At 38.2% G+C, this 18,107-nt stretch overlaps 1 protein-coding gene across 1 annotated transcript in view; it reads right to left on the bottom strand.

Moving 5' to 3' along the window:
* maco1b (macoilin 1b) overlaps positions 1-18,107 on the bottom strand; it is a 71,356-nt gene that overhangs the window by 39,232 nt on the left and 14,017 nt on the right. Inside the window, exon 3 of the mRNA XM_052036450.1 lies at positions 4,031-4,172. Within this exon, the coding sequence (XP_051892410.1) occupies positions 4,031-4,172 (142 nt within the window). The remainder of the gene's footprint in view (positions 1-4,030; positions 4,173-18,107) is intronic.

Genomic DNA, 18,107 nt, shown 5'->3' on the forward strand with positions numbered 1-18,107 from the left:
TGGGAAGACATCAATGTCAACGAAACAGCTCTGTTGGAAAAGCTCCAAGATCTGGTACAGAGGTCTTGAACATAACAATAGTGATATTTTGTAGCCCATTTCATTTGCCACAGCCAATTCTTCATGCTTTAATACCACGCAGATAGAATGAGATTAACTAACAAGAAAGTGACAATGATAGTGGTGGAAATCACAGCATGGAGTTGTGGTTTCATCTATCTGGCACTTTTGGATTAAAATGCTTATAGGCGAGTTACTTTGGCCTAATTTCTTTCCTTCAAAAGGATATGTTGACACTTATAGGTCTTTGGTTGATTACAACACAGCTCAGGTGTCTAGTTCATGCTCCACATGCAAGGAGCACTGTGCTAGGACCTCATGCTCACATGTGATCCTGCTGCTAGAAGAGTCCAATTGTACAGTCTAAATGTTCAATTGGTGTTACTATTTACTTTTATCATCAACAAGCTTTGGGTCAGGCTAGGAGATTACAGATTTTAACAGCATACGAATCACAGCTTTAAGACCCACAAGGCAGCTAATGTCCTGTCTAATCTGCTCCATTTAACAGTGATAATATGGATGTGCACATTGGAGGGTAGCTTTATAGTAAAAATATTATGCTTTCAAAATGGCTGTGTGGCAGTCATTCCCACGTTATGCTTTGATGGGAAAAGGTCTGTAATACCAAGATGGTAAAGAAGACATTGGACAGATCAGCTCCACATCAGTTATGTCACCATTTGGCACTTGCAAAATCTAACATCCATTTTCATCAGGACTCAACCAATTCTGGCAGAAACTTCTGTGTCATAGCTTTTGTAATTGCTTCGTCCAATCAGCAAGTTGACACTGACACTGTCTTGACACTGTCTAACCTGAACCCTCTGGATTTCAATGCACCTGCCCTCAAGTGTTATTCATGTAACTGCAAATGCAATGGCTCAGATTTTGGCTGTAGCAAATCCACAGAAATAAATGGCATTTGCCACTATTCTTAAAGAAAGCTGTCCACAAAGGTATAACAATCGGTGTGGCATATATTTCATCTCTTTCTACAATAGCTGTAACTAATCATCAGCTCTAGGAATCTTTGGCATCCAGCACTTAAAGCAGCCAATCAAATTGACATTCTCAGGCAGTAAACCAAGTAGTCAAAAGGACAATTTTAAACTAACTTTTTAAATATTTTTACAAATCACAAAATAAAGACAATATAACCATGATTAAAATAGCTGAAATATCATAAACTTGGAATTTAGATATTATGAAGAGAATGACAACATAGGAAAGAAACTAGTTTTAAAATAAGTGTCCAAAGTCATTAAGCGACTTGAATTGTAATCACTGCTGTTAAAAAACCTTACTTACACCTCATGAAACTGAATGTTTAGGGTTTTTCTCCCCCAAGAGAGAATTGTTTGCAAATACCCGAATCCTGTTTTGTTTATTTTTTTCCAGTAAATTATGTTGGAAAAGTTTGCAGAGCAGTAGATTCTGTAGAGGACAATTGATTACAGATGGAAAACTGTGGACTTTTTTTTGTGGTTATAATTTGTATACTCCAGAAGCTGCCACCAGATTTCCTCCATTATAACGATGAGTGTTAATAGCATGTTATTTCCCCACTATAAATTCTCAACCATAAATTACAAGCATACAAGGCTTAAATTTATTCCTCAGTTATGCTGATATTCCCATTTTGGAGATTACATGCACGTTTGTGAGAAATTATTCTACAAATTTCTTCTTTCTAATGGAATTTCAATTTACTCCACATTTAAAATCATATCCTCTCGTTGTCCTACGAAGTAATTTTTTTTATTGCCTATGTGTATATGCCAGTTTCCATATTTTTTTTAATTTTCATATGCCACTTAAGTGCATACTTGCGAATTTGAAAGGCACAGAGAAATTTATACCAATTTTCCCTAGCCATGAATCATAACAGATCCTGATCTTCATATTAAGAACTAATGAAGTTCAATATGTTCAGACTAGTTCTCTAGTTCTTTAGAAACTTTGGAAATACAGCTTCAGCATACCTGGGTGGGGTGGAAGGGGAAGTGACCACAGAAAAGTGACCAGAATCTGTGAAAGACATAATTAAACAGGCAAAAACAAAGATTTGTGAAACTTGAAGGTGGAAAAATTTGTATGGAAATGGGTATTATGTGGATAAAATAAAGACTTAATAGTGGTCATAAGCACTCTTAGCATAACACTTTAAGGAGACAAGAATGAGGGAGAAGGCACAGAAAGACTTGCTTGAATTATGGTTAGGAATATAATAGTTCTCAAGCAAGTCTCAAAAACAGAAGACTTTTACTAAAGTAGATAGAATTAAATGGGACCCAAAGAAGCTTTTCAAAGTTCTGAAAGGATAATTAGTGAAAGAAAGCTTCCAATTTGGTAGCAAGGAGGCAAGACACAGAACAAGTAAAAATAAACGAAAGATAATCAAGAACATTTTCCAAATATTTTTGTGGACTTGGAATGCCTGTACAACAAATGGCTATTATGGCACTGCTAGAAGACTTGATCACAATTTGAAAATAATATAAACAAATGCAGAAGTGAAGTAAAATCAGTGTATGCTTCCAATTGACACTAGAATCACAAAAGGGGCACAATAGGCCAAATGTCCTCTTTCTGTCATTCTATGATGATCTTTTTTGTCCAAATTTAATAAACTTACATTTGAATTTAACATGTTATTAATGTAGAATACGAGGAAAGAAACAATAGTGGATCCTGCTTTACCAATTTGCATATTTTAAAGTCACACTAGATTTAACTATAAAATCTAAACAAATGAGACAATGCTTTAACTGGAAATTCTTCAATAAAAAACTAAGAAAACTTGCCTCAAACTTTAAGAAAAATCCATTCCAAATGACACAGCATAGAGGAAGATGTCTGCACTGGCTCTTTAAAAGAGACAGCCAATTGGTTCCACAAATCTTACTTTCTCAATGCCTTTTTGAAAATAATCAGTCTGATTCCACTATCCTATTGATGCATTCACAATTGTAACATTCTGCAAAGTTTACTTCCTCATACCACCTCTCTGGCCAATTGCCTAATTCTGTGTCCTCATGATATAGATCATTCCATAACTGAACAGAAAATGATCTTTTCTTATCAAAGCCATTCAGAATTTTGATATTCTTCCAGCAAATCTCTTGGCTAAAAGGAGAACAACCCCACACATCCTTCCCTTCCCACCAATTCTCTAACTGGCACAAAAATTTGGAAATAGCACCAGCTAAACTAGTACTATTTTAATAATTTTTTTCTGTATTGTCTCTTAAGCCTTGAACCCCGCCCCCCTCAGAGTCGACAACTCTAAATGGGCCATAATTAGTGCTGTACACTTCTATTAGCAAAACTTAAGGACATTAGCAATAAAGTGAGTAGGCTGTACAGCCTCTCAAGCCTGCTCTGCCATTCAAAAAGATAATGGCTGATCATATACCTCTAGACCACTTTCTGACCCGATCCCTGTACACCCACATTTCCCTTCCCTCCCCCCACAAAGCCCCCAGCCACCACCAATTCTTAATGTCCAAAAATTTAATGTCTTGGCATTGGACATATTCAACAACTGAAATGTCCGCAGTGCTGTGGTAGGGAATTGCAAAAATTTACACTCCTCTACACAAAGAAATGACTTACCTCAGTCCTAAATGGCTGAACCAGCCTCTCAGCAATTATCCTATTGATCCTTCTCAGACTTGTATACATCTCAATGAACACTCAGTCTAAATTTCAGTGAGGACAAACCAATGCACGTTTATCCTTATTAAGCAAAGGACATTGCACATCTTTTGAAAAAACAACCTTCTCTACGTGACTTGCCATCCCCACTGGCTTCTCTAACACTGATTAAAAATGTATCATTTAAAGATAAAATGGGCTTTGACCACAGCTTCTTAAATCAGAAGATTAGTGCAGTAGTGGGTATCAAACATACAACAGACCAAACTAGTATATTTTATAAACCATCAGAATTCTCTAACCAACTTACCAGACCCTGGTATCTGAAGGAATCATAAACACTCCTGATGAAGAGCCAGAAAGGCCAAAGATATTCAAAGCGGAATTCGAGGACAAAATCTGCCAGCAACACCAGTGCCCACACAACAAGGAATTTAAGGTACAAGAAAGTGCTGCAAAATGGGAAAAAGAAAACAATTTAGACATTGAATTGCAAATTACATAATTTGATTTTGTTATCAAGTACTCAGAACTTAGAAAGTCATCCATTTAATCAGACCAGATGATGGAATTACATAAAAATTAAGAAATTTAGTCCACTCAGTTTTCTTTGGCATTCATCATTTACATAAGTGATTGCTTTATCCCAGGTGCCTAACCTGTTCCTCTATCCCCTTGCCTTCAACTACCCATCTAATTTTTTCTTAAATTCTGGGCATGGTCTCTGATAATTAGGAAATAGTGGTTACAGTGAAATAACCACTATTTGTAATAAACTTAATAAAGGGAGCTTTTTCTGCTCCCTTTATTAAGTTTATTACAAATAATATTTTTGTTTTGTTTTGCCTCTGTTCTCAACCATTCAATTACTGGAATTTGACAACCTCTCCCCATTTTGCCATGTCAATGTAAAACTTATAAATCCTTCTACACAATCTTTCTAAACCAATAATTTCTTCATACACTCGAAGGAAAATAACCACAAAATTCAGCTAATTCTTCCTAGTTACATAAGGAAGCATCTGCACTGTCCCATCTCCTTTGACTTAACCTCCTTCCAACAACATTATATTGCATTCAAGGTCTCATTCCAAACATTAATCTTTATGTTTTATATCTCTTGCTATAAAACTGAGTTTTCCAACTGTTTATATTTAAAAAAACATTACCATTGACATTTCTCTCTTGGGATAGATTGTAATTTAGTTGGTAAACGTTAAAAACTAATAAGCCAGTTAAACTCTCTGCAGTACAGGATTAAGCTCAAAAACTGATATAGGCAGGTCTTCAGGTAAAATGCGAATCCGGAAATCATTTCTCATTAGTCAAATAATTTTGAAGAATTACAATAACATTTAATATTCAGTATTTCCTCTTGATACTTCCCTGCCTTTTTCTTCATTTCTTAAAAGTTACATATTCTTCATTAAGTAGAATTCAACCAGCACGGGTCACCCTTGTTGCCATTTTACAAGGAAACTTCAAATCTCAACAAGAAATGTATTTTAACTCTAGCAAGCATTTGATAAGGTGCTACAACAGTGGATATTGAGGAAAATAAATGCTCAGTGCAGGAGGTAACACATTAGCATATATAGAAGATTGGCAATAGGTATTAATGGGTCTTTTTCTGGTTGGCAAGTTGTAACGTGGTGTGACATTGGGCAGATGGGCTTGTACTAAGCAGTGTTCATAGTCAGTGTTGCTGCCTCAAAGGCCCAGCGACCCAGGTTCAATCCTGACCTTAGCTGCTGTCTGTGTAGAATTTCCACTTTCTTCTTGTGACTGCGTGGGTGCCCCTGTATCCTTCCATAGCCCAAAGATGTGCTAGTGGGTTAATGGGCTAGTAAAATATCCCTTAGTGTAGCTAAGTAACAGAAGAACAAAGGGTCTTGATGGATTGTGAAAGGATGCTTCCTCGTGTGAAAATCTAGAACTAGGGTTCACTTTTTAAAAAAATAAGGTTATTAAACATTTAGAAAGCTGTCCACAAAGGTATAACAATCAGTGCGGCATATATTTCATCTCTTTCTACAATAGCTGTAACTAATCATTAGCTCTAGGAATCTTTGGCATCCAGCACGTAAAGCAGCCAATCAAATTGACATTCTCAGGCAGTAAACCAAGTAGTCAAAAGGACAATTTTAAACTAACTTTTTAAATATTTTTACAAATCACAAAATAAAGACAATATAACTATGATTAAAATAGCTGAAATATCATAAACTTGGAATTTAAATATTTTGAAGAGAATGACAACGTAGGAAAGAAACTAGTTTTAAAATAAGTATCCAAAGTCATTAAGCAACTTGAATAGTAATCACTGCCGTTAAAAACCGTTGTTGCCCATATTTTAAGGTAGTTATGATCCTTTGGAGTTATTTATGTCAAGGGATGGGGGAAATAAAATCACTGAATATTTCTCAAGGCGGAGAGAGACAGATTCTTGATAAGCAAATGGCTGAAAGGTTATTGGGGGCAGGCAAGACTGCAGAGTTAAGGTTACAATTAAACTAATGATTAGTTGTGACCTTCTTTAATGGAAGAGCAGAGCAGGTTTGAGGGGCCGTATAGCCTACTCCTACTCTTGTATGCTTGTGTAATTGATCCCCATCTCTTCGTCAAAAAAATTTCCACGTTTGTACTTCAAGAAATAATCAATAAGACAAAATTTGCAAATATGCACAATTCCAATGGAATCCTTTCTTCAGTTCAGCACTGCTAAGGGCAAATGACTACTGCTTCGGCTGAGTAAATTAACTCAAAGGTTAGGATCAAATTCAAGATCTTACTATTCATACAACTCATCGTCTTAAACTGCGGGGTAATTAGGGGTCCATTTTTTGTACACTGATGTCAAAAGGTTTTCATTGTCACAGTGAAGAAACTGCCTGAGAGCATTTCTTGACCCCGAGAGTTACGAGAGAACCTTCTCACAGAAATTAGTGAATTTCTGGAATTCTCTACTGTGGAGGGTTGTGAAAGGTAGATCATTGGAAGTATTTAAAGAGGAAGTAGATACATTTTTGAAAGATCAGGGAATTGAGGGCCATGGGGAACTGGCACAGAAGAGGAGATAAGACCTAGGGCAGTTCAGCCATGATCACATTGAATGATGGGGCAGGCTTGAGGGGCAAGAACACCTTCTGCTTCTATTTTCTTATAACACAATGGAAGAAACAGACATTAAAATGGCACAGTTAAATCCTTTTCTAGCATACCACAACCATCAACTTTCCATTCACATAATGTCATTTTTTTGTAATTGCCATTTACCTCAGCTAATTTTAAATAAGTGCTCATAGAAAGACAAAATAATTAATATTTAATGCAGATCAGGCAATGACTGTGGAACAAGAAAAAGTTTTCAGGTTAACCATCTTTCATCATAATTAGGGAAAGTTTGAAATCAGACATATTCTAAGTTGCAGGGAGGGAAAGGGGTGGAAGAACAGAGGAAATGTCAATGATTGGGTAGAGGCCAAGTGACAAAAGGTGGTGGTATAAGCAGAGTTCGAATTCAGACATTGCTGGATCTGAAGATCAATCTCATGTTAACTGTATTTTTTTCTCCACCATTGCTACCTGATCTGCTGATTATTTCCAACATCTTGTTTTTATTTCAGATTTCTAGCATCTATATTTTGCCTTTGTTTTTCAAACAGCTTCATTTGGTTGCATTAGGATTTAGCTTGGGTAGCCTCAGCTTTAGTCCGTAATCCCATTTTAGTTGGTCAAGCAGATAGAGGAGGAAAGGTCTTTGTGCCCAAAGTTCGATCTGTCACGAATGGTGCTTTGGTCCTTGTGCACAACAGAATTGGTACCGGGAGCCCCACACAGAACAGGCATAGGCCCTTGACAGCATGTCTTCAACGTGCCATACAACTTCCAATTCATTGAAAATCCATTCTTCTGGAATCATACATGGTTTTTCATTCAACTATGAAAAGAATTAGCAAATCACCTGAAACGTTGACAAAGATGGAATAATAAAGATTATGGAAATGTTCTTCCCCAGCCAGAATCAGAAATCTAAGATTGTTACAGGAAGACTTGAACACTGTTTCAATGAGGAAAGTGGATGCATCTTCCTGCAACAGTTGGAGAGATCAGCTCCCTTTTCCTACATTTTACCTCATCAACATGATGATTTGCATGCTTCAATGAATTAAGTCCATGAGAAATAAGAGCAGGGTTAGGCCATTCAGCCATATAAGCTTACACTGTTCAAAACCCTAAATAATGAAAACAGGTTTAAATATTTCAATTGGCTAATTTTATTAAATAAAACTTAAGCAACTTGAATGTTCAATTCAAGATGTATTCAAAAATCCAGTTACCAAAGTACAGGATAGAGGGTTATCACAGCTGAACTAAATACTACATGCAACCTTGATAATACCTGACCTGCATTCACCAGCTTCACCCCCAGCACACTGAAAACAATATAAGTGGAGAAATTAAACCTTTAAACTTTAGCTTGATTTACACAGAGGTCCAAAATATCAATTCAGTTTTCACTAAGAAAGACTGCATTACAACAGAGAAAAGATTTTAGCAGAGACTGCTGGAGGAACTCAGCAGATCGGGCAACATCTTTGGGTGGGGGGGGGGGGGGTGGAAGGTGGTAGTTGAAGAATAAAATCTTCACATTATATGAATAGTCACTTTTTACCCCTAGGAGGTCAAACAAAGGGCCACAAGCAAACAGTTTATGGAGATTTTTTTCCCCATTAAGACTTAGAACATCTAGGCAGCTGCCTCCAAGTGCTTCCAACCTTTCCCCTAACCCACAGGCAGAAATTCTTAAGGTTAGACTTCAATCCCAGCCTGCAAAGAAGAAACATTGACCCAAATCATTTATTCCCTCTCCACATATGCCGTTGATCCAGGTATTTCCTGCCTATTTTGACTTCAGATTTCCAAAATTTTGCTTTTGTCTGACTTCTACTTTCTCCATCTCCCCTCAAGTCTTCTGAACTCTTCTTCGCCATGCGACCCTCCTTCCATACCTATCAAATTGCTGGCCACAACATACCTTTGTCGGTCCCACATTATCAGTCATCAATTATCTCTCCTCAGGTATTATCCCCTACTCCTTCAACCCTTCCCTTGAAAAGAAGAACTTGACCCTTGATGATCCCCAAACATCCTTTTCCACTGCATAGGTCTTTATACATGCTGTCACTTCCCAAATCCACCTCAATTCTGTTTTACAGAATTCCAAATAAAAAAATCCCTCCCATTCACATTTCCTTGGTCCATTTGCTGCTTTTGACAAGGTTAGCTGCACCATCCTCCTTGAACACATTTCCACCATTCTCGAACTTTGTAGACTTGCTCCATTCATAAATATTCAATTGTGGCTTGAGAACCACCTGCAACACGTACTTACCTAAACTTTAACCCTTAACTCAAGTATCTTACTAGGGTTCATCCTTGGCCCTTTCTCATTTACATAATGCCCTCAGTAATACCTGAACTCAGTTCCACCTCCTGGCTATCTCTATCAATCCATAGACTGTCAGCAAATTATTTACTGTTGGACAAGCAGTCTGAAAATGTACAAATAAAAATTTCCCATCATCTCTCCCAGTAGCTAAAATGTCAGAGTTTGAACTGAACCTAACCTTAGTCCGGCTCCACACTATTGACACGTATATTAATTTTAAAAATTCAGCATAGTTTTGAAATCCCCTTGTGACATTGTGTTTCTCCACTTTTGCAATTACAGTCTTATATTTTAGACTACTAATCCTTCTCCATAACTGGGCTCTTAATCTTTGATTCTATTTGCTCCACTGCAAGTAACTGTGCCTCATCCTGCAAAGGTCCTAAGATCTGGAACTTCCCTCAAATTCTCTGCCTCACTTGTCCTTTAGAGCTACCTCTTTGACCAAGATTCTAGTCATCTGTATCGCCTAACATTTGGTGTCAAAAGACTGATAATATTCCTATGAAATGCCTTGGGGGTTTAATTGTATTAAAAGGGGCTACATAACGCAAATGGTCAATTTTAAAATTGGCTAAAAGCAATGAACCATGAATGCTATGCTGTACTGATAAGGCATGCTGAAAATTTCCATTTGTGGAACTTTTCTCTACAAAAATCTGGCTCATATCCGTAGTCTATTAGGTTGCAAACCATATTAGAATGCCAGTTAGATATGAAAAGAAAGTATTTGCATTTATATAGTTCAAGGCAAAAACTTTAAATTACATTAGTCAATGTGACAGGAGCAACTAGTGTAGTCAGAAAATTGTGTTAAGGTGTAAAGATTCTCACATTTGGAGCCATGATTCCAATGCTGTGAATTTAATTTTGTAGTTAACAAGATTGAATAATTTCACAGAAGCAAGGCAGATTGAAGAATATATCATACAAGCCGACCAGATTTCTATCAGAATTATTTCACCAGTAAAAATGCCACTCTTTGTGCCAATCCCCAACTACTTCATGTAATTATTAAAATAGTCAGCCATTGGGAGTTAAACGAGATTAGCAGCTGCCAAGACATTAAGCAACTCCTTAAACAGGATTACCAATGTGATTACACGTTTTAACATGTATATTACATTTTTCAGCCAATTCCCAGTTAATGACTAATTTTTCACATCAACGCTAGATTCTTAAAACAAATTCAAGAACACATCAAACTTAATGTGGTACAAGAAAAGCAAATGAAATAATTAGAGATTTAAGCAACCACAACAGTCAAAAAGAGTTCTCTCTTACAAAACACGTCAAGGTAAACAAATTACTTAAACCAGTGTTTTCACATACGCAGCCTACAGATAACCAGTGGTTAGGCAACACACTTCAGTTATTGAATAACATAACTGAGCAAGAAAAATGATATGCACAGGTTCATCAGGACCCAAAAGCAAAACATTTCACTGGAAAGTCAAGATGTAATTGTAGCGCATTACATCATTAGAACAAAAATCAATTCCATTCCCAACGGAACCAAGGAAGTAACAAGTTATTTTTCATCTATGAAGCAGAAAAACCTTAATAAAACTTCAGTTTGGCCACTCAAATGCTTCCATGCATCTTTTAGAGACTGCTTAAAATAGTAATTCACCCCATGAACAAAGTTTTATTGAAGCTCTATGCAAGAGGATTTACTTCACTCAGAAACAATTTCATATGCAGCAAAATTCTGTTAATCTAGGATGTTCAAGACTTTAGTGTTGGTGGACAAGCAGATTTTCCAGATCATCAGGTGTTATTCTATTAATACTCGAATGCACTTTTAAATCATTTTTTTTTGTTAACACTTTAGAATTTTTTTTTAGACAGACCAAGTTCAAAGGGAGTGTAGTCAGCAAGTCAGATGCTGAACAACTAGGATTTCTGAACAATCGGATATCAGATTAAGTGGAATTTTATTGTAGTTACCCAATTACCAGGAGAGAAGTTGGTTCCAAAACAAATTCTTTTCTGCCCACTTCTCATTTTCCACTCTACTTTTAAAAATTGAATCTTGCGTTTTTTTTAAATAAATGCATGCTCTGTGTATCCAGTTTGAAAAAATAGGTACGAGGGGAACAACTTAACTCCTTTCATCACATCATCCCCCTTACCAAGCCAAAGACAAAATATAAAATGTTATAACCGGAACCAAATATAAACTTAATACATTTCAACACAAATCATAGCCATTAGCCTCTTCCAAAAATTTGAAAACACTGATTTCCCTCATTTCTCCACATATTTAATTGATAAAACTTCCCAGTCTGCACATTATCTTTCAACATCCCTCTCCACTCACTAAAACTGATCAACCCATGCTGGCGTGTTCCAGGACACACAATATTCCACCATTCAGTAAATCAATTTTCTTTGCCTTCTCCACATAGTCCTTCCTTCTATAGTTAGTTTACAAAAATCTACCAACCTCAGATTTAAAATTAACAATAGACTCTAATTTCTAAACTTCTGCTACCCTTTGTGTTCAGAAGTCCTTACCTTCACTCCCGAAATCCCAGTGCTAATGCTTAGAATATACCCCTTCAACTCGCTAAACAATGGAAATAGTTTATGTGCATCTATCCACATCTATGCTATTAATTCCTTTTAATATCTTGAAAAATTTAATTACCAACCCATATCCTTCAAAAAAAAACGATACAAGGTCAATATAACACGTAGTGCCTAGAACTGCATGCTGTACTCTACACGTGATTCAATCAGGAACTCTGTAACCTCTACACACTTGTACTTTAATTCTAAATGTACACAAGACCTAAGTTTTCACATTCCAGTTGCTAATGGTCTTAATCAATTGAGTTTTCAAATGGATTTAAGTTGGGTTTTTTTTGCTTTTATAAATAACGGTCAGATTTTATGCATTCTGAAAAGTCAAAGGCTCCCAACAGAACTTTTACTCTTCTAAACTTTAGACTGTGGTGAAAGATCCTCAATTTCAGTCATAAAATCATGTCCAAAGTCCTTAACTTGTCTCTGGACATGAAGTGAGAAACTACTTGGAGACCGGAGACTACGAAAAGCATTTACCTTTTGACTAACAATAGGTCATTTCCAACCTCTTAAAAAAAGTTGGTCAAATTTTGTTACAAGTTACAAAGACATCATATCCAAAACTTGCTTTCTAACTTCCCATCTGCAGCTATACCTTCTAAGTTATGTGATTAATCATGTCCTGTAAGCACTTCAGTTACAGCTAAAATCAATACCATCATGTCAGTATTTTAATTTCAACCAGTAATGACAACATAGATTGCCTGGTACAGAGGTCGTGTACTTGATTACTGAAAATTGAGAAATTTTGTATGCACACATAAATGCACTCACATGTAGACAAGCAGCTTTTGATTAAGATAATATTTCTCAACATCTGGGTTTAGTATTTCATACTATTATGTAGTTTGAGAATTACAATATGTCTACATTTAAAATGGTTTTTTTTATAAAAAGACCGGTAATTCTGAAAAATATGAATATATTGCATTTTAATATTCATGTCAAAATATCTACTCTGGAAAGATGAAAATACATAGACACAAGGTTTAGTTTACATAACATTGCAGCTTCTGTAAACATCAGATTTAAAACGCATTGCAAGTTTTGGATATTTACCACATATCCTTTGCCATTCTATGTGCCAATGCCTTGTGTCTAGCTTTGGTGCAGAAACCTTAAATTTCAACTTAATGTGCCACAGTATTTGAGCTTTCTAGTATTTTTGGGGAACTGATGTACACAAGAAAAATAAAATATTCTGAAACACATATTAGCTGCATTAGTACCTGAAATATAGATTATGTATGTAACTCCTTCCTCAGATGTGGAAAGTTGGCATTAGCAGTTTCCTTTATATGACCAATTTGCCAGTATTGTAAACCAGCCTATTTTCCAATTTCAACAATACATGCAAATACGTTTCATAAGATACCATTTTAAATTAACTTTTCAGGGCCAGCAAATGGAGCTTACTCCAGTACACAATGATATTTCATCTGCTTGACATCTCTTTCTGAAAATGTCGAAGTTAGAATACTTATTTTGAAAATGTATTAATAGGTAAGTTACGTTTGGAATTTGGGTCCTATGAAGTTGCTCTATTCATTCAATTTACTAAATCGCAAACTTCTCAGATTAGGGTTTTTAGCTAATGCATCAAACTAGCTAACCATTTCAGGCTTAATTTGATTATCATTGGACATGAGTAGTGCACCAAATTAGACACATGGACACTACTTCAAACATCAAAGCTTAATTGATAATTTGGTCAAAGATTTTCTACATTTTCAGTTTCTTAGTCTATCCTAATCACCAGATTACTTAAGTTAATAAAACAGTCTGTCTTTGAAAAAATTGAAGAGAAATAACATGGAACAATGGTTAAAAGAAAAAGTTAGAGAATATGTGGGTCATTACAAACATATTGCAACAAAGAAAAAATACACAAGCAATACAAAATAAAAGATGGGATAAAATAAAAGATGGGAACATTTTGCCTGTAATAATTTACATTGCAATTAACCTATACCAATATAATGTTGACAAGAATTTCAAATATATACAATTCACTGCACTGCCCAAATGCCCACACCAAATACCTGCAATTCCATATGTTGTAGATATTTCAATAAGATAGCAATAAAAATAATATTCTAAAATTCAGACCTAGGAATTAACAAGTTATTAAAACAATTCTTCCACAATTATTTTAATAGACATGCAATTATTAAGCTATTCTACTTTCGAAGTACCAAAAATTGTGAAAATAAATATTTATACAATGTCTTGAGTGAGTATGACATCAAACAATACAAACAGTTGGATGTCAATGGCCAAAGTAGTTCAAGGCTTTACCCAACAAGGCTAATTTCTGCCAGCTGTTTACAATGCTCTACATAAACGTGCGTACGCTGTTCACAAACAACAGAGGTCTCAGAACATCTCTATCGAAGATATCTCACCCAAATGTTGATTACCAAAGCTTGCCATAAACGGAAATGTATGTTATTACATTGATGTGGTTCTACTAATAATACTAAAATGCTTACAGGTCATTTTTTTTAAATAAAAGAAATGATGCTGTGGTTTTTGCATTTTTAAGTATTTCCCTCAAGCAGCTAAAGGATAATGCCACCAGGAATTGGACTACATTACCTCATTTCTTCAAGTCTTTCTTCCATCTTCACCCCACCAGCCTACACAATCCACTCTTTCAAACCTATAATTATAAAACTTTCCCCACCCCTCCCATGAGTTTCAAGTAACAAAAACATCAAAATAATACTGCTTTGGATACTGTTTTTGGTGGGGGGGGGGGGGGGGGGAAGAGGTGGGAGGTGGGAGGTGAAGAGGAAAAACGACCTACCAAGGGAAAGCCACAGCAGTCAGGTTGCTGGCACTGAGTCTGGCTCTGTGGCTCAGAAGAGAAGCAGGGAGCAGGGAGAAGAAGAGAGCAATAGTAACAGGGGACTCTGTAGTTATAGGAGCAGACAGGAGATTCTGTGGACGTGAAAGAGACTCTCAGATAGTATGTTGCCTCCCAGGTGCCAGGATCAGGGATGTCTCAGGTCAGGTCCACAGCATTCTAAAAGGGGGAGGGTGAGCAGCCAGAAGTCATGGTACCAATGACGTAGGTAGGGCAGTAGCAGCACGGTAGTGCAGCAGTTAGCGTGACACTATTACAGCGCCAGCGACCCGGGTTCAATTCCCACCACTGTAAGGAGTTTGTACATTCCCCCAGTGTCTGTGTGGGTTTCCTCCGGGTGCTCTGGTTTCCTCCCACATTCCAAATACGTAGGTTAGGAGCTGTGGCATGGTACATTAGCGCTGGAAGCATGGCAACACTTGCGGGCTGCCCCCAGCACGTTCTCAGTAACGCAAAAAGACGCATTTCACTGTGTGTTGCGATGTACATGTGACAAATAACTAACTAAACTAAAATGGATGAGTTCCTGAAAAGTGAATATGGGGAACTAAATAGGAAGCTGAAAAGCAGGACTTCAAGGGTAGTCATCTCTGGATTGCTGCCTGTGCCACATGCCAGCGAGGGCAAGAATAGGTTGATTTGGCAGATGAATGTCTGGCTGAGAAATTGGTGCAGGGGGACAGGGGTTCAAAGGTGTGGATCATTGGGATCTCTTCTGGGGAAGGTATGACTTGTACAAAAGGGACAGGTAACACCTGAACTGGAGGGCGACCAATATCCTTGCGGGCAGGTTTGTAGCAGCTGTTGGGGAGGGTTTAATCTAGTTTGCCAGGATGATGGGAACCCAAGTAACAGGTCAGAGGATGGGGCAGTTGGTGATGCAACGTGTAGAGAGACTGTGAGCAAAGATAGGCATTTGACTGGGCAAAATTGCAGTCAGTTGGATGGGTTGAAGTGTGTTTATTTTAAACGCAAGAAGCATCAGGAACAAGGGTGATGAACTTCGAGCATGGAGCAGTACATGGAACTACGATGTTGTGGCCATTACAGATACTTGGCTGTCACAAGGGCAGGAATGGCTACTGGATGTTCCAGGGTTTAGATGTTTCAAAAGGGACAGGGGCGGAGGTAAAAGAACTGGGGGAGTGACATTGCTGATCAGGGATAGTGTCACAGCTGTAGAAAGGGAGGATGTCCTAGAGGAATCATCCACTGAGTCAGTGTGGGTGGAAGAAACAGGAAGGGAGCAATCACTCTATTGGGAGCATTCTACAGACCCCCCAATAGCAGCAGAGATGCTGAGGAGCAGATCGGGAGGCAGATTTTGGAGAGGTGCAAAAATAACAGGGTTGTTGTCATGGGTGATTTCAACTTCCCTAATATTAATTGGCACCTCCTTAGTGTAAAGGGAATAGATGGGACGGAGTTTGTTAGGCGCGTACAGGAAGGCTTCCTGACCCAATACGTCAACAGGCTAACTAGAGAGGCCATTCTGGATCTGGTACTAGGCAATGAACCTGTTCAGGTGTCGGATCTCTCGGTGCGTGAGCATTTCGGAGACAGTGACCTTGGAGAGGGATAGGAGCAGACAGTGGGGGAAGGGGGAATTATGATGCTATTAGGCAGGAACTTGAGAGTGTAAATTGGGAGCGTAAATTGGGAGCAGATGCAAGGTAAATGCACAATGGAATATGGAGGTTGTTTAGAGATCATTTGCGAGGGTTCTGGATAGGATTGTCCCACTGAGGCAGGAAAAGGATGGTAGAGTGAAGGAACCATGGTTGACAAGAGATATGGAATATCTAGTGAAGAGGCAGAAAAAAAAGCTTAAGGTTCAGGAAGCAAGGATCAGACAGGGCTCTAGAGAATTACAAGGTAGCCAGGAAGGAGCTTAAGAATGGACTTAGGAGAGCTAGAAGGGGGTATGAGGCGGCCTTGGCAAGTCAGATTAAGGAAAACCGCAAGGTGTTCTACATGTATGTGAAGAATAGGAGGATGACCAGAGTGAAAGTAGGACAGATCAGGGATAAAAGAGGAAACATGTGCCTGGAGTCGGAAGAGTTAGGGGAGGTCTTTAATGAATACTTTGCTTCAGTATTCACCTGCGAAGGAGACCTTGATGTTTGTGAAGACAGCGTAAAACAGACTGATAAATTAGAACATGTCGATGTTATAAGGAAGAAAGTTGTGCTGGAACTTTTGAAAAACATTAGGATAAGTCCCCAGGGCTGGACGGGATATATCCCAGGATACTATGGGAAGAAAGGGAAGAGATTTCCGAGCCCTTGGCGATGATCTTTCCGTCCTCACTAGCCACAGGAGTAGTACTAGATGATTGGAGGGTAGCAAATGTTATTCCTTTGTTCAAGAAAGGGAGCAGGGATAACCCTGGGAATTATAGACCAGTGAGTCTTACTTATTGGAAAAGATTCTTAGGGACAGGATTTATGAGCATTTGGAGAAGCTTTGTGAGGGGCAGGTCATGCCTCATGAGCCTGACTGAATTGAGGATGTGACAAAACACACTGATGAGGGTAAAGCAGTGGATGTGGTGTATGTGGACTTTAGTAAGATGTTTGATAAGGGTCCCCATGATAGGCTCATTCAGAAGGTCAGGAGGCATGGGATCCAGGGAAACATGGCTGTGTGGATTCAGAATTGGCTGCCCATAGAAGGCAGAGGGTGGTTGTAGATGGAGCGTATTCTGCCTGGAGGCTGGTGATCAGTGGTGTTCCGCAGGGATCTGTTCTGAGATCCCTGCTCTGTGATTTTTATAACTAACTTGGATGAGGAAGTGGAAGGGTGGGTAAGTTTTGCAGATGACATGAAGGTTGGAGGTGTTGTGGATACTGAGGGAAGTTGTTGAGGGTTACAACAGGACATTGATAGAATGCAAAACTGGGCAGAGAAGTGGCAGATGGAGTTCAACCTGGAAGAGTGTGAAGCAATTCACATTGGAAGGTCGAATTTGAAGGCAGAATACAGGGTTTAGGGCAGGATTCTTAGCAGTATGGAAGAACAGAGGGATCTTGGGGTCCAAGTCCATAGATCCCTCAAAGATGCTACACAAGTTGACAGGGTTGTTAAGAAAGCGTATGGCGTATTGGCCTTCAATAGTCGGGGGATTGAGTTCAAGAGCCACAAGGTAATGCTGCAGCTCTATAAAACCCAAGTTAGACCATACTTAGAATATTGTGTTCAGTTCTGGTCGCCTCACTATAGGAAGGATGTGGAAGCTTTAGAAAGGGTGCAGAGGAGATTTACCAGGATGCTATCTGGATTGGAGAGCATGTCTTACGAGGACAGGTTGAGCGAGCTAGGGCTTTTCTCTTTGGAGCGGAAGAGGATGAGAGGTGACCTCATAGAGGTGTACAAGATGATAAGAGACATAAATCGAGTGGGACAGCCAGAGGACTTTTTCCCAGGGCATAAATGGCTTATACGAGGGGGCATAATTTTAAGGTGATTGGAGGA

The sequence above is a fragment of the Pristis pectinata genome, chromosome 22, assembly GCF_009764475.1.
Source record: "Pristis pectinata isolate sPriPec2 chromosome 22, sPriPec2.1.pri, whole genome shotgun sequence".
NCBI classification, from domain to species: domain Eukaryota; kingdom Metazoa; phylum Chordata; class Chondrichthyes; order Rhinopristiformes; family Pristidae; genus Pristis; species Pristis pectinata.